This window comes from Rissa tridactyla, chromosome 19 (assembly GCF_028500815.1).
Source record: "Rissa tridactyla isolate bRisTri1 chromosome 19, bRisTri1.patW.cur.20221130, whole genome shotgun sequence".
NCBI classification, from domain to species: Eukaryota; Metazoa; Chordata; class Aves; order Charadriiformes; family Laridae; genus Rissa; species Rissa tridactyla.
This window is the reverse complement of record NC_071484.1, coordinates 8,401,984-8,425,319: the sequence shown is the minus strand read 5'-3', so window position 1 is coordinate 8,425,319 and position 23,336 is coordinate 8,401,984. Positions and strand designations below refer to the sequence as shown.

Genomic DNA, 23,336 nt, shown 5'->3' with positions numbered 1-23,336 from the left:
GTGTCCCCTCGTCTCGCCGTGTCCTTGTGCCACTACTTGTGGAAGCAGGTGAGCGGGGACAGGGCTTCATCCTGGCGGGGGGACAGGGCTGGGGACGGGGGTGGCAGTGGGGACGAGGGGCTGAGGGGTGGGGGGGGGTGCAGAGGGCCAGCAAACATGGCGTGTGTCATGGGGGATGTGGACGTGTGCAAGGCCGTCTGTGTGTGCACCTGTGTGCGCAAGGCTGAGCGTGCACATCTGTGCGTAGGGGTGTGAAACGGGGTGTGCGTGCCCATGCGCGTGCTCTGTGAGCGGCGCTTTGCCTGGGAGCAGAGTGTGTGTGCACGTGTGTGTGCGTGCACACTGACTTGTAGTGTGCACACCGACGCGTGTGCAGCTGGGTGGTGTGCATGCACGTGTGCGTGTGCATGCATGTGTAGGTGTGCATGCGCACGTGTATGTGCTTGTATGTGTGCATGCAGCTAGGTGGTGTGCATGTATATGTGCATGCCTGTGTGTGTGCCCGTGTGTGTGCCCACGTGCGTGTGCATGCCCGTGCCGGTGCCGGTGTGTGTGCCGTGCGGTGCCCTCGGCGCAGGCTAATGCTGTGGTGTGGGGGCAGCCATGGCTCCCCGCTGGCCATCCCTGCTGCTCCTGGCCTGCGCCCTGGCACTGCTGGCCGGGCGCTCGGCCACCGCGGGCCCCGTGCAGCCCACCTACCCTGGGGACGACGCGCCCGTCGAGGACCTCGTCCGCTTCTACAACGACCTGCAGCAGTACCTCAACGTGGTCACCCGGCACCGGTGAGCAGGGATGTGGTGGCAGGGACAAGGCTGCGGGACCCCTGCCACGCGCTGCCTGATTGCTGTGTGCTCCCCGTTGCACTGTGCTCCCTGCAGCAATGCATGGCCCGATCGCAGCGTGCCCCCTATTGCGACGTATTCCCTGGTGCAATGCATTCCCTTTACCTGCTGCAACCAGATCTTTGTTGCAACGTGCTCCCGGTTGCAGCACACTCCCCATTGCAGTGCACTCCCCGCTGCAGCACACTCCCCGTTGCAAGTGCTCTCCTGCTGCAACCGTCTCCCTCCCTCAATGCGCTGCCCGTTGCAGCACCGGCTGCACCCCACTGCCTCGCTGCACCCCGCGCGGGGCCGCAGCCGCCTCCCTGCTGCAGCTCCCGCTGCAACCTGCTGCTGTCGCAGCGTGTTCCCCATGGCCACGCTGCTCCCCTGCGACCCGCTCCCCCCTGCACCCCGCTACCCCCCCGCTACCCCCCCCGCTCCCCGCTGCATGTTGCCACCCCCTGTAACGTGCTCCCCCCTCGCAGGTACGGCAAGCGGTCGGGCAGCCGGGCGCTGTGTGAGGAGCCCTTTGGCGCGGAGGGGTGCTGAGCCCCCCAGGTGAGAGGTGGCAGGGGGTGTGTGTCACAGAGACCCAGCTGGTGGGGCTGGATGCTGGGTGAACCCCCCCAGCGCCACCTGTGCCTCAGTTTCCCCAGTGGTGGAGGTGGGGGTGTCCCAGGGCAGGGGACACGGGGCAGGGGGAGCTCAGGGGGTGCACTGCGGGGTGCTGACCCCTTCTTGTTGCAGAAACGTCGCTGGGGCCCAGTGGGTGAAGAGGAGCCTGGGGGGCTGCACCTGCAGCACCCGCAGCACCCATCAGCCGGGGGCCCAGCTGGCCCCCCCACAATAAACCCCCTTGCATCCACCTCCTGCCTCTGCCTGCTCAGGGGGTGTCTGGGGGGACACCGGGGCTGGGAGGGGTGGGGATGCTGCTACTGGGGACACTGGGGGCGCTGGAGCTGGGGATGCTCGTATTGGGGACACGGGTGGCACTGGTATTGGGGGCACTGGGGGCACTGGGACTGGGAGTACTGGGGGCACTGGGGCTGGGGACACTGACGCTGGGGACAGGGACCTTGGGGACACTGGTGATGACTGTGCTGTGGACACTGATGCTGGTTGTGCTGGGCACCGTGGAGGTACCGGTGCTGGAGACACTGGGAATACTGGTGCTGAGGGCATGGGGGACACTGGGGCTGGCTGTGCTGGGGACAGCAGGGATGCTGATACTGGAGACGCTGGGAATGCTGGTGCTGAGGGCGCTGGGGACACCGGGCATGCTGGTACTGGGGACACTGGTGCCGGGACACGGCGTGGGGTGCCCCACTGGGGGGGGGTCAGTGCCAGCGCTGGGGGTTCCCCCCCGAGCGTGGGGCACAACGTGGGGCTGGGGGAGCACGGGGTCCTCGTGTGTGTGCACATGCCTGTGGTTCACTCGCACACATGCACACGCGTGTGTAAACATGCGCCCATGTCCATGGGGGTGGCCGAGCGTGACAGGCCACCGCACGCCTGCGCAGCTGTCCCTGTCTCCGTCCCCATCGGTGCCAGTCACGCGTGCCCTGCTGTGCCCGCAGCGTGCCGAGATGCCGGTGGCCGCCCCCAGCTCCGCCACAGGTGAGTGTTCACCAGGACGGGGCTCGCACACACGCACGGGGCTTGCACGCGCACCTGGGGCTCGCGCGCACATGGTCACACGCGTGTGCAGCCCCACCCGGGTGTGCGGGTGCGAGGGGGTGGTGGCTTGTGCTGGGCCCACAGGGTGCGTGTGCCGGGGGCTGTGGGGCTCGCACAAGCGTGTGCACGGGGCACACTCAGGCCTGGTGCCGCGTGTGCAAGTGTGGGGGGGTCGTTCCTGCGCGGGCGGTGTGGGGCGGGGGGGGCACTGCGCGGGGGGAGGAACCGGCGTGCGCGTGTTCACGCGTGTGCGTGTGTGTGCACACGAGCGGGACGCGGTCCCTTTAAATCCGCGCCCCCCCAGCGCTGTGCTCCCCGGCCGCCCCCCCCGGTTGCCATGGCAACTGCGCGGACCCGCGCCCCCCCCTTAAAGGGGCCGACCCCCGTTGTCGCCCCCCCCCTCCTTCCCGAGCGCCGGGAGGCTGCGTGGCGGCGTGCCGGGGGGGTCCCACTGGTGAGCACGCACGGGGGGAGCGCGTGTGAGTGTGCAAGCGGGGGGGGCCGTGCCCGTGGGTTTGCACGCGAGTGTGAGCACACCCGGGGGGTGCGTGCGGTATCGGCACGTGTGCACGCGCGGGTGCGGAGGCGCGCGCGGGGTCTGCACACGCGTGTGCAAGCGCGCAGGGGTGTTGCGCGTGCCCGGGGGTGCGCAGGGCTGTGCACGCTCACGCACACGCGTGTGCACAGAGGTGCGTGGCTGTGCACGTGTGTCTGCCCCCGCGCGTGCATATGGTTGCTCACACGCGTGTGCACGCAGAGGCGCGTGCGTTAACTCGCGTGTGAGCACACCCCCAGGTGTGCAAGGGGGGGGTTGCGCACGCGTGGGCCGACACGCGCGGCTCACGTGCGCAAGGCCAGCGTGCACACGCGCGTGCAAGGCCCCGGGCGATCGGGGCCGGGGGTGGGGGGGGGCCCACGCGGGCCGGGGGGGGCCGCGGGCGGGGGCGGCGGTACCCGGATCTGGGGGGGGGGGGGCGGGAGGCCCGGCTCTGCCGCCCGCAGCCATGAGCGGCCCCGGCGGAGGGTCCCCGCCGCCCGCCACGGCCCCCCCCATCGCCCCCCTGGGCCCCCAAGGTACGCGGGGGGCGGACGGGACGAAACACGGGCGTGGGGGGGGAGGCGCCGGGGGGGGGGGGGGGGTGATGCCTCGCAGGGGGCTTGGGGGTGTTTGGGGATGGGGTGGGGGGAGATGGGGGATGGGGGATGTGAGGGGGCTCTTGGGTCATGTCGTGACCCCCCAGATATGGGGGGGGGGGTGGGTGTCAGGGTTGCGTGCGTGTGTCTCCCCCCGGCTGCGTCTCGAGCATCCCCCGCCATTGCAGCGCAGCCTCTCGCAGCGCAGCGGCTCCCGGATGCAGTGCACCCCCCCCAATTTTATTGCACACCCCCCCCAGTTTCATTGCACACACCCCCCAATCGCGTTGCAACCCCCCCCCAAGTGCATTGCAACCCCCAATTTTATTGCAGTCCCCCCAATGGCATTGCAGACACCCCCCCCTCAATCGCATTGCACACCGCCCCCCCCCGCGTTGGAGTGCACAACCACCCCGGCTGTATTGCACCCCTATTTCCATGGCACCCCCCCCAGCTGCTGCATGCAGCGGATGTGGGGAGTATCCCCCCTCTCCGGGGGGCTTTAGAGGACACCCCCCACCCCCAAAGTGGACAGCCTCCCCAGAGTGCTGGCTTTAGGGGGGGCTCTCTGGGGGTGCAATGCGTCTCCTGGCAGGTACCGGGGGGGGAGACCCGGGGGTTGCCTGGGGGGGGTGGATTTGAGGAGTCAGCAGGTCCCTGTGCGGGTGGGGTCTTTGCACGGGGTGGGGGGGTGCTCCTCAGCTGGGGAAACCGAGGCACGGGGGGGGGCTGTCGTCCTGAGCAGCCAAGATTAGACCTTATCCCCCCCCCCACCCCGAGGTGTCAGGGGGCTCCTGCTCCAATGGGGGGTGCGATGCCCCATGGCCCCCCAGCCCGGCAAGGTGGGGTGATGATGCTGGGGGAGGGCGGGGGGCACATCCAAGTGTCTGTCCTTCCTGTAGAATCGGGGGGGGTCCCCTGCTCCCAAGGCCCCCCCACGCCACCCCCCCCATTCCCCGCCAGGTCCCGTAACCAGGGGGTGAGGGGGGCAGGATGGGAGGGGGGGAATGACGATCACCCCCTGGGCTGTGTGTGACTTTCACCCGCGTTGCTGCTCTCTCCTGCCGTGTCCCCCCCACGCCCTCCGTGCCCCCATGTTCCCCCCCCGCCCCCGTGTCCCTGTGCCTCCCCCCCCAGCCATGCAGCAGGTCCTGGACAACCTGATGGGGCTCCCCGGCGCCCCGGGGGCAGCCGACCTGGACCTCATCTTCCTCCGCGGCATCATGGAGAGCCCAATAGTAAGGTCCTTGGCGAAGGTACAGTGGCGCGGGGGTGGCACCGTGTCCCCTCCCTGGCCCCTGCTGCAGGTGGCAGCGAGTGGGGACACGGGCGGGGGGGATGTGGGTGCATGGGGGGGTGTGCGTGGGTGGGTGGGCACGTGTGTATGAATGCACGAGCGTGGGGGTGTGTGCACACGTGTGCCTGCGTTGCGTGGAGGAAGATGCACATGTGTGTCGATGCGTGTACGTGTGTGTGTGCATGCACATGTGTGTGCAGGCATGGATATATGCTCGGACATGTGTGTGTGTGCATGCGGGGAGGTCTCTGCACGCTTATACGTGTATGTATACGCACGTGTATGCATGCACGTACATGGGTGTTTGCACGCGTGTGTCCACACATGGATATGTGCTCACAGGTACATGTGTGCATGCAGGTGGGTGTCTGTGCATGATTGCACGTCTGTGTGTGTACATGCCTATGCACGTATGCACGTACATGTTTGTGGGCGCACACATGCACATGTGCGTGCATGCATCAATGTGCACACGTGCGTATGTGTGCATGCTTGCATGTGGGTGTGCATGCAGGGAGGTGTGTGCACACGTTTGCACACACATGTATGTGCATGCATGGAAGTGAGCGTGCATGTTTGCACATGCATGTGTGCACACCCGTGTGTGTGTGGGCCGTGTTTCAGCGTGGGGGTGAGGGCAGGGGCTGGGGAGGGTGCTGGGTGTGCACGAGTGTGTGTGCACGTGTGTGTCACCCGCTGGCTGTGCTGGGGGGGTGCGTGTGGCTGGCCCCACATCCTGTGTGTTTACCAGTGTGTGTATTTGCACGTGCACGCAGTTGTGCAATGGTATGTGTGTGCATGGGTTGGCATGGTGATGTGTGTGCACATGTGTGTGCACAAGGGTGCACGCGAGGGTGTGCACGTGTGTGCATCCAGAAGGGCAGGATTGCATGTGCGTGTGTGTGCAGGATGCTGTGTGTGTGCAGAGGACACGCGTGTGCTCGTGTGTGTATACTCATGTGTGTGCTCGTGTGTGCTCATGTGCGTGTGCTCATGTTTGCACTCATACATGTGTGCTCATGTGTGTGCTCACGTGTGTGTGCACACCGGGCCGTGCCAGACCCCTGCCCCGTGCCAGGGGGTATTACCGGCGAGGGGAGTCCCTAATCCCCGCCACGGCCCCCCCAGGCGCACGAGCGGCTGGAGGAGACGAAGCTGGAGGCGGTGCGGGGGGACAACCTGGAGCTGGTGCAGGACATCCTGCGGGACATCGGGCACCTGGCGCGGCAGGACAGCACGGCCGCCGAGCTGGCCCGCATCCTGCGCGAGCCCCACTTCCAGGTGGGTGCGCAAAGCTCCCCCCGCCACACGCGTGTGTGAGGGGGTGGGTGACACGGGCGTGACAGTCCTCCCCCCCTTGCCCTGCAGTCCCTGCTGGAGACCCACGACTCGGTGGCCTCCAAGAGCTATGAGACCCCCCCGCCCAGCCCCATCCTGGACCCGGCCTTCAACAACCAGCCGGTGCCCCCCGACGCCGTGCGCATGGTGGGCATCCGCAAGACGGCCGGGGAGAACCTGGTGAGCCCGAGCCCGGGGCGCAGCGGGGTGCCGGGGGTGTCGGAGGGGGCTGGGGACGTTGTGGGGGGCTGGGGACATGTGGGGCATTGTGGGGTGCTGGGGACGTTGGGTACGTGGCAGGTTGCTGGGGTCATGCGGGGCATTGCGGGGTGCCGGGGTGTCGCGGGGTGCCGGGGGAATTGCTGGGTGCTGGGGCACCGCAGGGTGCTGGGGACATTGGTGGCATTGCAGGGTGCTGGGGACATCGCGGGGTGCTGGGACGTTGCTGGGGGCACGTGCGGGTGCTGGGTGGGTGGCATGGGACGCTGCGCTGGGGACAGCGGCGTGGAGCTGACGCAGGGCCATGCCCCCTAGGGGGTGACGTTCCGGGTGGAGCGGGGGGAGCTGGTCATCGCCCGCATCCTGCACGGTGGCATGGTGGCACAGCAGGGGCTGCTGCACGTGGGAGACGTCATCCGGGAGGTGAACGGGCGGGAGGTGGGCAGCGACCCGCGGGCGCTGCAGGACAGCCTGCGCCATGCCAGCGGCAGCGTTGTCCTCAAGATCCTGCCCAGCTACCAGGAGCCCCACCCGCCCCGGCAGGTACCCCCCCACTTCTGCGCCCCCACATCCGCACTCCGACATCTGCGCCCCCACGTCTGCCCCCAGCACCCTGCCCGGGGGTCACCCTGCTCTGTGCCTGTGTCCCCCCATCTCTGTGTCCCCATGCCTGGGTTGTCCCCGTGCCGCCCTGGCAACATCCCCATGCTCATGTGCCCCACGTCCCCCTGTCCCCTTGCCATGTGCCTCATCTCCTGATATGTCTCCCGGCACTGGTGAGGGCACCCGGCTGCGGTGGCACCTGCCCTGTCCCCATCCCTGCCCTGTCCCTGTTCCCATCCCCATGGTAGGATCTGGGTGGCAAAGGGTGCCCTGTCCCCCCCCTTCCCGTGCCAGCCCAGCGCATCACCCTGACTCTCTGGGGACAAAGCAGCGCTGTCACTGCGTCCCCTGGCACCGCGTGTCCCTGTGCCAGGCTGACCCTGCTGCCACCAGTGCCGGATGGGGGTCCCGTGTGCCAGCACACGCGGTTGTCCCCGCACTCTCCCGCACCCATGTGTGCCATCGTGGGGGCGGCAGCGGCGGTGCTGGGCGTGTGCGTGTGCCTGTGTGTGGGCGTGGGGCTGTGTGTGGGTGCTGCTGTGGGTCTCCTGTGGGGCGCAGCTGCCGCTGCCGCCAGCGCCTGCGTGTGCGCAGGTGCCGTCCGTGCCTGGCTGCACCGGGTGGCAGGGGAGCACCGGGCCGGGGGGGGTGCCTAGCGGGGTGCACACGCATGTGCGTGTGTGTGCATGGCACGGCTCCGGCATTCCCCACGGGCACATTGGGGAAACCGAGGCACAGACTGGCACCAGCCGGGTGATGCGGAGCGGGGAACCCAGGCGTCCCGCGGCTGCCCCCCCTGGTCACCCCCCGGGTCCCCAGGTCTTTGTCAAGTGTCACTTCAGCTACGACCCAGCCACCGACAGCCTCATCCCCTGCAAGGAGGCCGGGCTCAAGTTCACTGCCGGTGACCTGCTGCAGATCGTCAACCAGGATGACCCCAACTGGTGGCAGGTCAAGGGGGTTCCTGGGGGCAGGAGGTGGGGGGGTCCTGGCCCTTTGTCCCCCTCCTGGTGGTCTCCCTGGTAGTTGGGGTCCACGGAGGGTCAGGGGGATCTCTGGGAGCTGGGGGGGGTCCCTGGAGCTCGGGTGGTCCCTGGGAGGTGGGGAGGGTTCGTGGGGCTGGAGGTGTCCCTGGAGGTGAGGGGGAGGTCCCTGGGGTTGGGGGTGTCCCTGGGAGCTGGGAGGGGTCCCTCGGAAGTGGGAGAGTCCCTGGAGCTGGGGGGTAGTGTCCCTGTGGCTGGGGAGGGGTCCCAGGAGCTGAGGGGGGCCATCTCTGGGAGCTGGGGGGGGTCCCTGGAAGAGGGGAGGGTCCTTGTGGGGGTGTGGAGTCCCTGGAGCTGGAGGGTCCCTGGGGCTGGGGAAGGTTCCTGGGAGCCCAAGGGGGTCCCTGTGGGGCTTGGAGGGCTGGGGAGGGTCCCTGGGAGCTGGGGGGGCAGTCTCTGTGGGGCTAGGGGGGGACCCGTGGGGCTGGGGTTCCCATGCATGGTACTGTCCCCCCAGGCATGCCACGTGGAGGGTGGCAGCGCGGGGCTGGTGCCCAGCCAGCTGCTGGAGGAGAAGCGCAAGGCCTTTGTCAAGCGGGACGCGGAGGTGGCCCCCACCTCTGGTACGGAGCCCCCGGCCCCCGGTGGGGATGTGGCCCCAGGGGGGCGGGGGGACAGGTGGTCACCTCCCGAGGGGGAGCACGGCGGGTCCCCTGTGCCCCGTGGCAATGTCCCCATGGCCTTGCCCCCGTGCCCATGGTACTGCCCGCGTGGCAGGTCCCCAACTCCCCAGGTGATGTCCCCATGGTGCTGCCCCGATGGCAGGTCCCAGCTCCCATGGCACTGTCCCTGTGCCACGGCACTGTCCCTGTCCCCGTCCCCAGCTCAGCCAGCCCCCATGCCCTCGGCAGGGGCCCTGTGTGGTAGCCTCAGCGGGAAGAGGAAGAAGAGGATGATGTACCTGACGACAAAGAATGCTGGTGAGTGTCCCCCAGTGGCATTCCCGCAGGGAAGGGGAGACGGTCCCCAGGCCGTGCCCGTGGCAGGCTCGCAGTGGCTCCTGACAGGGTGTGGTGCCCTGGGGTCCCCATGGCACCTGGTCTGGGGTCCTGCCATGGGTGACAACCCTGTCCCTTGCCCAGAGTTCGACCGCCACGAGCTGCTGATCTACGAGGAGGTGGCCCGCATGCCCCCCTTCCGCCGGAAAACCTTGGTGCTCATCGGCGCCCAGGGCGTGGGGCGCCGCAGCCTCAAGAACAAGCTCATCATGTCGGACCAGGCGCGCTATGGCACCACCATCCCCTGTGAGTGTCCCCGTGTCCCCGCCACCATCACTGACCCCGTGAGCATCACCATCCCTCACCAGCATCACTGTCCCTTGCAGTCATCATCGTTCCCACGAGCGCTGTCCCATCACTATCCCCTGTGCCCTGTGACAGTCACCATCTTCATGAACATCACTATACCCAAGAGCATCCCTGTCCCCACCAGCATCCTTGTCCCGTGCAAGCATCCCTGTCCCCCTTGAGCATCCCTGTCACTTGCGAGCAACCCTGTCCTCACCAGCATCCTTGTCCCCACCAGCATCCCTGTCCCTGCCAGCATCCCTGTCCCCTGCAAGCATCACCATCCCCCATGAGTGTCACTGTCCCCGGCACCTCCCAGTCTGCACAGCACCAGGGGATTGCACCCCTGGGCGTGCGGGCGCAATGTTGCAGCCCTGTGGCCGTCCCCGTGGGCTGTGAGTGTCCCCAGGGTGGGACACTGACGGGCTGTCCCCGGGCAGACACGTCGCGGAAGCCGAAGGAGACCGAGAAGGACGGGCATGGGTACCGCTTTGTGTCACGGGGGGAGATGGAGGCGGACATCAAGGCCGGGCGGTACCTGGAGCATGGCGAGTACGAGGGCAACCTCTACGGCACCAAGATCGACTCCATTCGTGCTGTGGTGGAGGCCGGCAAGATGTGCATCCTGGATGTCAACCCTCAGGTAGGGGACCCGGCGGGGGGGACACACATCAAGGGGGTGGCTGGGGCTGCCCCATTGCCAGGGCTCAGCGCCATCCCCTCCCGCCTAGGCAGTGAAAGTGCTGAGAACGGCTGAATTCGTGCCATATGTGGTCTTCATCGAAGCTCCTGGCCCTGAGACACTGCGGGCCATGAACCGGGCAGCGCTGGAGAGCGGTGTGGGCACCAAGCAGCTCACGGTGGGTCCCCTCCCCAGGGTGGGTGGGACAAGGTGGGGTGGGGGGGGCGATAGGGAAACTGAGGCAGGGTTTGTGCGGGGCAGGAGGCAGACGCCAAGCGGACGGTGGAGGAGAGCGACCGGATCCAGCGCGGTTATGGCCATTACTTTGACCTCAGCCTGACCAACGACGACCTGGAGCGCACCTTTGGGCGGCTGCGGGAGGCCATGGACCGCCTGCGCGCCCAGCCCCAGTGGGTGCCCGTCAGCTGGGTCTACTAGTGCCCCCCCCCGCCCCGAGGGGCTCCCCGCCACCCTCATTTTCCACCCCCTAGAAGGGCTGCAGGGAGAGGAGGGCGGTTGTGCCTCTGCCGTCTCACTGGTGTGATGAGCTTGCTGTGCTCAGCGCCGGGGGGGCAGGGGCTGGCTTTCTGCAGAGCCTCGCCCCCCCTTACCCAAACCGGGCCTGTCTCTTCCTCTTACTCGGCCCCAGATTTAGGGGGGGAGGCAGAAGCGGCCGGTGGGGTCCCATTAGGGGGGACAGACCCCCCCCAACTGTGCCCAGCACTCACACAGCTATTCACTGCCAAAATCTCACCCCCTCCTCGTTTTGTCTCTGGGGAATGTGCCCCCCGCCCCCCCAGCTGGGGTCACTGTGAGCTGGGGGGCACGGGGAGGGTGGGGGTCCCCTGGCACCGCGCAGCTCTGGCCCCTCGTAGCCTCGTGCCTCAGTTTCCCCATGGGGAAGCAGACCCCATCCTGGGGTGTGGGTTGGGACCCCAGGGCTGAGGTGGGGGTGTGTGATGGGGGGGGTCACACCCAGCTGGAGCCCCACAAGCTGCTGAGGACCCAGGTGTCCTGGGTTACCCCACCCCCGGGCTGCAGCCCTCCCCCCGCCCCTGGGGACCCCCCTTTCACCTTGACCGGGGTCGGGGTCGCTCTCTGTCCCTTGTGCCCCCTGTCACCCACTCCCAGGTAGCAATAACCCCCCTGAGACCACCTGCCCATGTGTGTTCCATCTGTAATTAACTCTTAATTAACCCTGTAATTAACCCCGGGGGAGGGAGGGGCTGTGGCTGGGGGCTCACTGGGGTACTGCTGGAGGTTTTGGCGGGGGGGGGGGGGGGTTGCCATGGGATGACCCCGAGGGACGGGGACATGGGGAGTGCAGGGCATACACGTGCAGATGTGTGTGCACGCATGTGCCCCCCTCCCTCCTGCCCCGGGGCCCCCCTGCCACAGCCACCCCCTGTTCCCGTCCCCGGGTTGCTCCTTTTTGGTACTTCGCTGTGACTTTTATTAAAGATAAAGGAGAGAAAAGCAGCGGGTCTGTCCCTTGTGGCTGAATCCAGCTGGGGCTGGGGCACCCCTTGGGGGGGGACATGGTGTCACTGCTGTCACCGGTGTCCCCTCTGCCCCACCCCGGCCCTCTCCCACCTGGTCCTGATGTGGGTTTTTTTCTCTGCAGATCAGTGTTTTGCACCAGTTTGGTGCTTGGAGGGTGTTTGTGGGGCTGGGGGGGGGGTGTGAGTGTGAGAGAGTGTGTGTGTGCTCGTGTGTGTGCACACATGTGCGTGCGCACACGTGGCTCTATTTGGGGTTGGTGGTTGTGGGTGCTGGGGGATTTGGGTGTTGGGGGTTCGGGGGGGTGCGTGTGTGTGTTGCACGCACAGCCCTTCCGCGGAGCTGCCGGGAGAGGTCAGCAGAGCTGCAGGCAGCAGAGCTGGGGGGTGCGGGGGTGTGCACACGCGCGGGGGGTCTGTGTGTAGGGGCTTGTCTGTGGGGAGGTGCGTAGGGGTGTGCAAGCGTGTGTTTGCACGGCGGTGTGTGTGTATGGTGTGCAGGTGTTAGCCTGTGTGTGTGTGTGTACAGCTTGCTTGCACAGGTGTGTGCGTGTGTCACACCAGCGTGAGCGTGCATGCATTTGCACAGCTGCATGTGTGCACGCACGTGTGTGTGTGCGCAACACCCAACACACCCCAGCATCTCACCCCCCCACACCCCATGCACACGTGTGTGCACCACCCGTGTCTGTGCGCGCGCCCTGCCACCCCCGGGCCTGGCCCGTGTCCCAGCACCGCCGCTGAGGAGTGAAGGTGGGGGGGGACCACGCCTGCCCCCGGGACCCTGTTCTGTGCCCCGCTCAGCTGTGAACTGCCGTGGCCATAGGGAGCCCTGGCTACAAGGTGCTGTGGCTTTAAGCTGCGGCGGCTGTAAGCTGCTGCAGCTCTAAGGCGGCGTGGCTATAATCTCCATGAACTGCCGTGTCTATAAACTTCCGGGCTATAAGGTTCCGGGGCTGCACGGTGCGGGGCTGTACGGCGCGGTGTCTCTAAGGTGCTGTGTGTGGTGGCAGCCATGTGGGCCACGCTGCTGCTGCTGCTGGCCCTGGGCACGCTGGCGCTGGGGCTGGTGGCCCACCGGCTCTTAGCCCCAGCCGGCAACCCCTTTGCCCGGCCACCCCCGGGGCCACCCCGTCCGCTGGTGACGGACACACGTGCTCGCGACAAGGTCCTCAAACGGGGTGAGTGCTGGGTGCCGTCTGTCGGTCCCGTTGTCCCTCGGCACACGCCCGTGCGAGGAGGGCGGCTGAGGCACACGCGTGTGCGCAGGGTTCAGCGCCCAGCGGGTGCCGGCGCAGCTGGACGCGGTGGTCATCGGCAGCGGCATCGGGGGCCTGGCGGCGGCGGGGACCCTGGCCAAGGTGGGCAAGAGGGTGCTGGTGCTGGAGCAGCACGACCAGGCAGGGGGGTGCTGCCACACCTTCCAGGAGCACGGCATCGAGTTCGACGTGGGTAAGGACCCCCCGGTACCCCCGGCACCCCCAGCTCGGCACCCTGGCGCCACCAGCACCCCCGCCTCGGCGCCCAGCTGCCTGCCTGTGCCTGAGCGCGCAGGTGTGTGCATGTACCGTGTGTCTGTGCACGCAGGCAGCGTGCGGCGTCTGCAGGCAGTGTGTGTGTGGACAGGCAGCGTGTGGGTGCGTACAAGCAGTGTGCGGGTGTGTGCAGGCAGCGTGTGGGTGTAGCTCCGCGAGTGCAGGCAGGACGGGTGTCACCGACCCTGCCGTGTGTCCGCGGGCTGGTTGTCCCCCGCGCATCCCTGTGCAGTGGGGTTGCAGGGTGTGTGTGCGCGGTGCGTGCATGCAGCGCCTGTGTGCACGCAGTGTGTCTGGCCTGCCCTGTTTGCACGTTCAGTCAGCGCGTGTGCACACGCGTGTGCGTCATGTGCACTGTGCGCACACACGTGTGGTGTCTGTGCGTGTTTACAGCGTGCGCCATGCAGGTATGGCAGTGTGTGTGTGAAGTGCCTGCAGTGTTTTTGCAGTGCACGCACCGTTTGTGTGCAGCGCGTGTGCCTGCAGTGGTTGCAAGCGGCGTGTGTGCACGCAGCACCTGCGGTTCTTGCAGTGAGCACGCTGTTTGCACACCATTGGTGTTCGCAGTGTGCAGTGTGTGTTGTGTGCACAGCCCACAGCGCATTCACACTGTGCACACTGTGCGCATGCAGCGTGTGCGCAGTGAGTGGCAGCGCACATGCTGTTCGCATGCAGCATATGTGCATGCAACGCCCGTGCAATTTGCACGCAGTGTGTGTGTGTGCGTGCAGTGTGCACATGCAACATGCGTGCTGTGTGCATGTAGTGTGTGTGCAGTGCGTGCATGCAACGCTCATGCTGTTCGCATGCAGCGTGTGTGCAGTGCGTGCGTGCAGTGTGTGTGCCACGCTCGCAGCCCACCCCACTGCCTCTCGCAGTGACCCACAGCGACCCGCAGCAGACGAAGGTTAAACCCTTAATTCCCCCACCTGCCACTCCGGGGGGCTCCTGCCGCGTGTCCCCTGGGGGCGGACAGTCCAGCCCCCGAGCCCCCTGTCCCGCTGACCCACGGGGGCCTGCAGGCATCCACTACGTGGGGCAGATGCACGAGGGCAGCATGCTGCGTGTGGCGCTGGACCAGCTGACGGACGGGCAGCTCTGCTGGCAGCGCCTGCCCGACCCCTACGACGAGGTGTCCCTGGGTCCCCGGCGCTACCAGCTCCGTGCTGGCAAGACGGCCTTCGCCACCGCCCTGGAGGAGCAGTTCCCTACCGAGAAGGCGGCCATCAAGGAGTTCATGAGGCTCTCCAAGGTGGGAGTCACTGGGGACACCCTCCTGTGGGTGGTGGCATGTCCCCAGGGTGTGGGGCTGGGATCCCTCTGGCTTGGACTGGGCAGCCTGGGACGTGTGGGGATGGGGATGGTGGTGGTGGCACTGGTGGGTCTGGGTGGGGGCGTGGTGGGGACGTGGGTGATGGGTGGACGTGGGTGATGGTCATGGTGGGGAAGGGGCAGTAAGAACGTTGGGGTCAAGAGAGATGGGCATGGTGGGGACACAAGTGATGGGCATGGAGGGAAGACAGGCGATGGGCTTGTTGGGGATGCAGGCATTGGGCATGATGGGGACAGTGGGGACATGGGTGGTGGGCACGGTGGGGATGGGTCCTGGGGACACGGGTGGTGCTGGGGTCCCGGCAGTGACAGTCATGAGGACATAGTGGTGGCAGTGGTGTGGCAGTGGCCATGGAGGTGGCCGGGGGTGACGTGGGGCCGGTCCCAGCGCAGATGGCCTCCCGACATGTGGCGCTGCTGGCTGTGCTGAAGATGGTGCCGCGGTGGCTGGCCACCTTCCTGGTCCGCACCAGCCTCATCTACTGGATCTCGCCCGTCTTCCGCATGGCGGCCACCAGCCACAGCGAGGCTGTGGCCCGGCTGACAGGCGACCGTGACCTGCGTGCCCTGCTCAGCTACCTCTTCTACGGTCAGGGGGCTGTCGCGATAGAGAGGGCACCGTTGCAATAGAGGAGGATCATGTCGTGATAGGGGAGCACACCATCGTGACAGGGGAATGCGCCGTCGTGATGGAGGAGGGCTGTGTTGCACTCGGGGACTGTGTCACGATAGAGGAGGGCTGTGTCATGATAAAGGAGGGCCATAGGGGATGGCACCATCATGATAAGGAAGGGCTGTATCGTGACGGGGAGAGCCATGTCGTGACAAGGGATGCTATGTCGTGCTAGAGGAGGGCTGTAACGTGATAGAGGACAGCTGTATCATGATGAGGAGGGCCGTGTCACAATAGGGGAGGCCATGTCAGGATGGAAGAGGGCTGTATCATGATAGGGGATGGCTGTATCATGATAAGGAGGGCCATATCGCGACAGGGGAGGCCATGTCACGATAGGGAAGGGCTGCCCCACATTGAGGCAGGGTCTGGCTGTGCCCGCGTTCCCCCTCATTGTCCCCGCTGTCCCCAGGCACGGCCCCACAGGACTCCAGCTTCATGGTGAACGTGCTGATGGTGCACCACTACCAGCGGGGGGCCTGGTACCCGCGGGGGGGGGCCAGCGAGATCGCCTTCCACATCGCGCCCCTCATCGAGCGCGCGGGGGGGGCCGTGCTGGTGCGCGCCCCCGTCACCCGCATCCTCGTCTCCTCCGCCGGCACCGCTGTGGGTGAGCGCTGACCCCCGGCCCCCTGCCCTAGGGGGGACACTGGACGGGGACAGGGTGGCAGTGCCCCGCGCCCGCCCTTACCCCCCCCACGCCTCCCAGGGGTGGTGGTGCAGAAGGGGCCGAGCGAGGAGGAGGTGGAGATCTTTGCCCCCCTCGTCATCTCCGACGCCGGCGTCTTCAACACCTTCAGCAAGCTGCTGCCCCCCCAGCTCCGCAGCCACCCAGGTACCGTGTCCCCATGTCCTGCATCCCTGCTGTCCCCAGTGTCCCCAGCATCCCTGCATGCCCAGCATCACCAGTGTCCCCAATGTCCAGGGCATCCCCAGAGTCCCTGACATCCCTGCGTCCCTGGTGTCCCCAGCATCCCCAGGTCCCCATGTCCCCACCACCCCCATGTCCCTCACATCCCCACATGCCTGGTGTCCCCAGCATCCCTGCGTCTCCAGCATCGCCGGTGTCCCCAGCATTGCCTTGTACCTCATATCCCCAGTGTCCCCAATATCTGTGTGTCCCCAGCATCCCTGGTGTCCCCGGCATCCCCACATTCCCAGCATGCCTGTGTCCCTAGCATCACCAGTGTCCCCAGCATCCCCATATCCCTGTCACCCCTGGCATGCCCTCCACAAGGACGGGACATCATCTCCCATGTTGTCACCCGTGTCCCTGCAGGCGTCTGCTCCCGCCTGGCCATGGTGCATCACGGCATGGGCTCCTTCCTGGTGTTTGTGGGGCTGCGGGGCAGCGCGGCTGAGCTGGCCCTGCCGGCCACCAACTTCTGGATCTACCCCCACAACGACCTGGATGGCATGTAAGGGACCCCCCGGGCACCCCGGGGTGGGGGCGCGCTGGGTGGGGCGGGCGCCTGGTGGGTTGGGTGCACGATGAGGGGGGGGTGCATGGTGGGTGCAGGGTGGGTGCACGGAGGTGAGGGTGGGTGTATGGTGGGTTGGGGTGGGTGGTGGGTGCACGGTGGGTGCGTGGTGGGTGGGTTGGCTGGATGGTGGGTGCACGGTGGGTGCGTGGCCGGCTCTGCCCGCAGGATGACCCACTACGCCTCCCTGAGCCGCGATGATGTCCCCGACAACCTGGCCATGATGTTCATCACCTTCCCCGCTGCCAAGGACCCCACCTATGAGCAGCGGCACCCAGGTACGGGGTGGGGGGGCCCCCTGCTTCCCCCCCCCCTCTCTGCAGCCCTGATCCACTCGGCTTTGCAGGCTCAGAGGCTCCTTAATCCCAGCGGCTGGGATTACGGGGTGGGTACTGCCACCACCGCCATGTCCTGGGCTGACACCGGCACCGGGGTCCCCCACAATGGGCCAGGGGTTGTCGCCGATTGTCACCCCCATCCTCGCAGGCCGGTCATGCATGACCATCCTGACCATGGCGCGGTACGAGTGGTTCGAGGAGTGGGCTGGGACCCGCGCCAAGCACCGTGGCCCCGATTACCAGCAGTACAAACTGGCCATCGCCCAGCGGCTGCTGGAGCGGGCACTGCAGCGCTTCCCCCACCTCCGCGACAAGGTGACGGGGGTCCCCACGGTGTCCCCTGCCACGTGGGGTGCCCGGGAGGGAGGGTGTGCAGTGGAGACAGGGTGTTCTGCAGGAATGGGGGGATGTGTAGGGATGGGGGGCCTCAATGCCCCATGGGGTTGGGGTCCCCCTTCGGAGCTGGGGTACCCCACAGAGATGGGTGCACAGTGGAAATGGGGTGCCCAGTGGGGACCAGGTGTCCCGTGGGAACAGGGTGCCCTGTGTGGATGGGATACCCCATGGGAATGGGGTGCCTGGTGGGATGGGGTGCCCCACAGGGTTGGGGTGCCCCATGGGCATTGGGCGCAGAGTGGACATGGAGTGCCATGTGGGATGTGGTGCCGCATGGGATGGGGTGCCCCGTGGGTTGGAGTGCCCGGGGGGACAGGGTGCCCCGCAGGCATGTGCGTGGTGGGCACAGAGTGCTCTTAGGAGTTGGGGTGCCCGATGGGAATGCCCCCAACAGCATGGGGTGTCCTGTAGATTGGGGTGCCCAGGGGGACAGGGTGCCCTGCAAAGCCATGGGGCATCACAGCCCCCAGGACCTTTGCGTGGGGTGGGTGACCCCAGGTAGGCTTGGACCTGGTGTGGAGGGTCCTGCTGCTTGGTGGGGTTGGTCTACCCGTGCCCCCATGTGCTCCCGTGCCCTGTGCCCCCCACCCCCACCCTGTGCCCTGTGCACCCCTGGGTGTCTTGTACGCCCCGACATGCCCCGAGCCCCCCCCGTGCCCCTGCCCGGGCAGGTGGAGTTCGTGGAGGCGGCGTCGCCACTCACCAACCAGCACTACCTGGCGGCTCCCCGCGGGGAGATGTACGGCACCGAGCACGACGTCGCCCGCTTCAGCCCGGCCGTGGTGGCCGCCATGAGAGCCGACACGCCCGTGAAGAACCTCTACCTGACGGGTACGGGACCTGTGTCCCCGTGTCCCCATGTCCCCACGCCCAGCTCCAGGCTGCAGACGGTGTCCCCAGGGGACTCCCTGCAGCAGGGGGTGTCCTCCCATGGTGGTGGCCATGTCCCCCACGGGGGTGGCTGTGTCCCACCATGGCTTGTCCCCAGGGCAGGATGTGTTCAGCTGCGGGCTGGCGGGGGCCCTGCACGGGGGGCTGCTGTGTGCCTCCGCCGTCCTGGGCCGCCTGCTCTACCTGGACCTGCTGCTCCTCAAGAAGAAGATCAAGAGGCGCCGGGGCCGGCAAGCGGCGTGAGCGGACGGGGATGTCCCCGAGCTGGGGAGTGTGGTGCCCACTCAATAAACCCCCACGTCCCACCAGCCTGGGGCCGTCTCTCGGGATGGGAGGGGATGGGGATGGAAATAGGATTGGATGGATGGGGATGGATGGGGATGGGGTGGGATGGGGATGGGGATGGGAATGGGAATGGAATGGGGTGGAGATGGGGTGGGGATGGGGATAGGGATGGAGAGGGAATGGGGTCGGGGATGGAAAAAGGATGGGATGGGGGGGGATAGGGATGGGGATGGGAATGGGATGTGATGGAGATAGGATGGGGATAGGGATGGAGATGGAATGGGGATGGGGGTAGAAATGGGATGGGATGGAATGGGAATGGGATGGGATGGGGGTGAGATGGGAATGGGGATGGGGTGGGGATAGGGATGGAGATGGAATGGGGACAAGGATAGAAATGGGATGGGATAGGAATGGGGATGGAATAGGGGTGGGGATGGGGATAGGGATAAGGATAGGGCCCCGGCTCACACACACTCACATTCCTGCCTGGCACAGTCCACGCAGTGCCAGGGTGCACTCGTAGCGGGGGGGCACAGTGCGGCGTGCAGGACACCCCCCTCGAACCTTCCCCCTTCTCCCCCTGTACCCCGAGCCCCCCAGCCCCCCCCAAACCAGCACGGCAGGGAGGTCTTTTACACTTTTTAAAACAATAAATAGAGAAACCAACACCCCCCCCCCCACTCCAATGGCATGGTTTGGAGGGGGGTGTGGATCCAGGCATCCGGGGGGGTGCATGGACCCAGGCGTCCGGATGGCCCCAGGAGGGGCCATCCGGACGCCTGGGTCCATGCCCCCCCCATGCAGGTGAAGGGTAGTGTTGCCACCAGGCTGTCCATGGTGGGGGGGGGTCACTCCTAGAAGTTGGTCTGGGTCGCGAAGGGGGGCTGACCCCCAGGGCCACAGCCACATTCGGGGCACGGCCCCTGCGGCAGCGGGTAGAGGAAGGGCTTCGCCGTCACCTAAGGGTGAGTGGGGGTCAGTGGGGGGGGGGGTGCATGTGGCATGGATGTCGGGGTCCCCAGGGGAAGGAGGACGCCCCCGCGTTAGGGCTGAACCCAAGACATTGGAAGTGGGTCCCCACTTTGAGGCACGGGAAGGCAGGGTGCATGGGAGCAGGGGAGGGGGCATGAGGGGGGGCTTGTGTCCCCCCCGGTGCCACCACGCTGAGCCCAATAGCCCCAGCACCCACCACCCCACACCCCCATCACCCCATACCCCTATTACCCGTCACCCCATACCCCCAGCATCCGCTATCCATCGCTCCATCACCTGCCACCCCACAGCCCCAGCACCCCGTACCCCCATCACCCCATAACCCCACCACCCACCACCCCATCACCTCATGCCCCCATCACCCCATAGCCCCATAATCTTGTACCCCCAACACCCCATAGCCCCATCACCCACAGCCCACCCACTCCTCCCACGCCAGGCCCAGCTGGGCACCCAGCACCCACTGCCAGGTGGGACCCACCTCGCTGTAGGGTGGGGGCTCCAGGCCCACCGGGATGGCCCCACTGGGCAGGCTGGGGAGCGCCGGCAGCGGGGCCAGTGGGGGGGGCACGGGGCCCTGGGGGTCCCCATAGGACGGGAGGGGCACAGGGTCTTGGCAGAGCTTGTGGCAGACGTGGAAGATCATGATGAGGAAGGTGATGGCTATGAAGATGATGATGATGATGAAGAACATGATCCTGGGAACACCGAGAGGCGTGTGCTGGGGGCTGGCAGGTCCCCCTCCCGGGCACCAGGGGTACTTGCCCCCCTCAAGACCCCCCCCCAGCCCTATCCCCACACCCACAGGGGCCTCTCCCAGGTCCCCGACCCACAGCCCCCATCACTGGGGACCCTTCCTGGGCAGGACACCCTCTGAGGGGTGACTCCGGCTTCTGTCCCCCCCCCCGTCAACGAACCCAGGCGTCCTGGCATCCCCCGGCGCCACTGCACCACCCTCCTTGTCACAGCTGGACTCTGGAACTGGGTGTCCCGGGCACCCCGCTCCCTGCACCCAGTACCCAGCTGCCCTTTGCACCCTCCCTGCCCCACGGCGGACTTTGGCCTGGGTGGGGGCTCAAGGCAGACCCCTGCGGTGGGGCAATTTGGGGTGAGTTGGGCCACTTTGGGGGCTTTCTTAAGGGTGGCACCAGGCCGAAGGGTGCTGGCACCCTGCTGTGGGCTGCTGCCCCCCAAGCTGGGGGTGGGGAGCGGAGGTTGTGCCGCTACTGGGACGGGGCTCCCTGAGGTGCTGGGCATGGGGGGGGCTCTGTCCTGGTCTGTCTGAATGTCTGTCCTCTGGTGCTGCACATGTGGGGGATTCATGGTCCCCCCCGGGGTGTCCCGCTGCCAGCCCAGATGCCTGGGTTCCTTGTGACGAGGTTCCCACACTGAGGGGGTGCAAGTGGGTCCCCAGGGACCGGGTGGTCCTGATGTCCCCCCCGGGGGTGGGCTGGGGGGATGGGGGGGGCTCATAACGCCATCCCTGCCCTGGCTCCTCTCCTTCCTCCAGCCCGCCATCCCTCCTGCATCCCCGCTCCATCTCCCCTCATCCCCCTCTGTCCATCCCCCCTCCTCTGCCCTGTCCCTCTGTCCACCCCTCTCTCCTCAGGCCCTCCCTCACTCCTCCTTCCATCCCTCCTTCCCCCATTTCGGGGCGCTCCGGGGGACCCGGCTCAGCTTGGGGTCCCCATGCCCTCCCTGGGTGTCCCTGGCCTGGGGGACGCGTTGGGGCTGCCCTTCCCCACCCCATCTGGCTCCCAGCTGCGGGCTGGGTCCCTTCCCCGCTGCTGCTGATGTGGCAGCCAGCGCGGCTCCGTGTCCCCATGTCCCCAGTGCCACGGCCACCCCGGCCCGTGGGGCTGCACTTCCCGCCGCTGCTCCCTGTCTGGGGCTGGTGTTTTCCCGGTCCTGCCCCACGGACCCTCTCCCTGTCCCGGGGGTCCGTGGGGCACGGGTACCCCCCGTCCTGCCCACAGCCCCTTTGGGGAGCGGCTGGGGGGGCGGTCGGAGGGGTGCGTGTGTGTGCAGTACACGCGTGCGCGTGGAACATGCACGTGCTTGTGCACAGTACTGGGGGGTGTGCACAAGGTCCGGGGGTGCAGAGCTTGTGCCGGGGGTGTGATGTGTGTGTGTAGTGTGTGTGTGCAAGGTGTGTGACGTGTGTGTGCAGCGCACACTCGGTGCGTGTGGAATGGGCACAGGGGGTGCCCGAGGTGGCATATGGGGTGGCACATGGGGTGGCACATGGGGTGCCCAGGGTGGCACAGGAGTTGCTTAAGGGTGGCTCACAGGGTGCATGGGGTGGTGCGGGGGATGCCCAGGGTGGCCCAGGGGACACCTGGCATGGCATGGGGGGTGCCTGGGGTGGCACAGAGGACACGGGGTGGCACAGAGGATGCCTGGGGTGGCCCAGGGTATGCACAGGGTGGCCCAGGGGATGGCTGGGGTGGCACAGGGGACACCTGGCCTTGCAGACCCTCCGGCCGTGCCCTGCTGCCGTGCCAGAGCTGGGTGCCCAGGCGGAGGTGAAGGTGAGGAGCGGGCGGCGAGGCCGAAGGCGGGCTGGTGTCGCAGGTGTGAAGAAGCTGCTGAGGCGCCGGCTGAGGGCCATAAGCCGCCCAAAGCCGATCAGTGCCCTGAGCCCTGCACCGGGGCGGCTGCGGGTGCTGCTGGGCTGTGCTGGGGGCTGCCTCAGGCTGTGCCCCCCCGGCACCGAGGCGGTGGGCGGCAAGCGGGTGAGTTGCCCAAAGGCCGGTGGTGGTGGAGGGGACGCTGCAGGGGGACACAAGGGGAGGGTGCTGGGGGAGAAGGGGGGCTCGGAGGCGCGGGGTGCTGGGTGTGATGGGGCCATGGGGCACCAAGGCGCTGCCATAAGCAGGATCATCCCCATAAGGGGTTTATGGTGTCCGGGGCACAGGGGCTTCGCTGCACGGGCCATGGGGTGGCTCCAGTGGCGTAATTGGCTCAAGGGCTTAAGAAAGGATTTGCTGCCATGCGTCCTCCTGTGCCCCCGGTGGGTCCCACATTGGGGACCCCCAAAAATCAGCCTCCTGCTGAGGCAGAGCCCCCCCAAGCCAGGTCAGACACCCCCCCCCAACTCCAGCCATCCCAGCTGCACCGAGTTTGCCAGGTCTCTGCCATGGGGCTCCTTCACCCCCTCAGGGCCAGTGAGCGGGGACCTGCGCCCCGTGCCCACCCCGGTGCCAGGGCACTGCGTGTGTGCCCACCCCTGGGGGTGAGAGGGCTCCTGGGGCTTTTTTTGGGTTCCTAATTACATGCCAGATGCGGACAGGATGGAATTAAATCCAGGCTGGAGGCAGAAATAGCCACGAATCCAGGTGGGTGCCGGTGGCCAAACCCATCTGGGCAGGCGGGCACCAAAACCAGGGAGGGCTGCACACTCACACGCGTGCACACACATGTGCACATGTTCCCCGGCACATGGAGTCCCCCCCCGTCCCCATCGATGTCTCCCTGTACCTGCAGGGACTGGAGTGCCAGCCCTGTGCTCGCTGCCGAGGCTGCCACGGTGCCACCGGAACGGCGGGCACAGCCCTGCGCTGGCAGCGGGGACAAGCATCGTTCCCAGCTGCTGTCCCCAGATGACCCCGTCTCGCCGTTGCCTGTTTCCCAGCCCAGGATGGCGGCGGCAGGGGGTGGTGTCACAGGGCAGCCGGGCACTGGTGCCACCCTGGCACAGCCACGCCAGGGTGGGGACATGCCACCATCCCCCCCAAATCACCATGGTGCCATGAGGCGGGAGGAGCTGGGTGGACTCTGGGCTCCCCGCTCCCCTCCCGCGCTCCC

General features: G+C 67.1%; 2 protein-coding genes across 2 annotated transcripts; both read left to right on the top strand.

The window, feature by feature from the left end:
* The first annotated feature begins 1,352 nt into the window (after positions 1-1,352).
* On the top strand, positions 1,353-11,010 carry MPP2 (MAGUK p55 scaffold protein 2). The gene is made up of 13 exons (XM_054224437.1): positions 1,353-1,382; positions 2,376-2,441; positions 4,773-4,891; positions 6,061-6,213; positions 6,301-6,450; positions 6,805-7,032; positions 7,912-8,043; positions 8,593-8,698; positions 8,987-9,055; positions 9,218-9,379; positions 9,862-10,064; positions 10,153-10,281; positions 10,365-11,010. Exons 2-13 carry the CDS (start codon positions 2,411-2,413, stop codon positions 10,539-10,541), a joined length of 1,659 nt encoding a protein of 552 aa, XP_054080412.1. The 5' UTR covers positions 1,353-1,382; positions 2,376-2,410; the 3' UTR covers positions 10,542-11,010.
* Positions 11,011-12,554: 1,544 nt separating this feature from the next.
* Positions 12,555-18,541, top strand: LOC128919269 (all-trans-retinol 13,14-reductase-like). Its single transcript, XM_054224489.1, has 11 exons — positions 12,555-12,783; positions 12,872-13,054; positions 14,160-14,389; positions 14,863-15,058; positions 15,555-15,752; positions 15,852-15,977; positions 16,422-16,560; positions 16,792-16,901; positions 17,110-17,276; positions 18,029-18,188; positions 18,346-18,541. Exons 1-11 carry the CDS (start codon positions 12,618-12,620, stop codon positions 18,489-18,491), a joined length of 1,821 nt encoding a protein of 606 aa, XP_054080464.1. The 5' UTR covers positions 12,555-12,617; the 3' UTR covers positions 18,492-18,541.
* Positions 18,542-23,336: the final 4,795 nt, after the last annotated feature.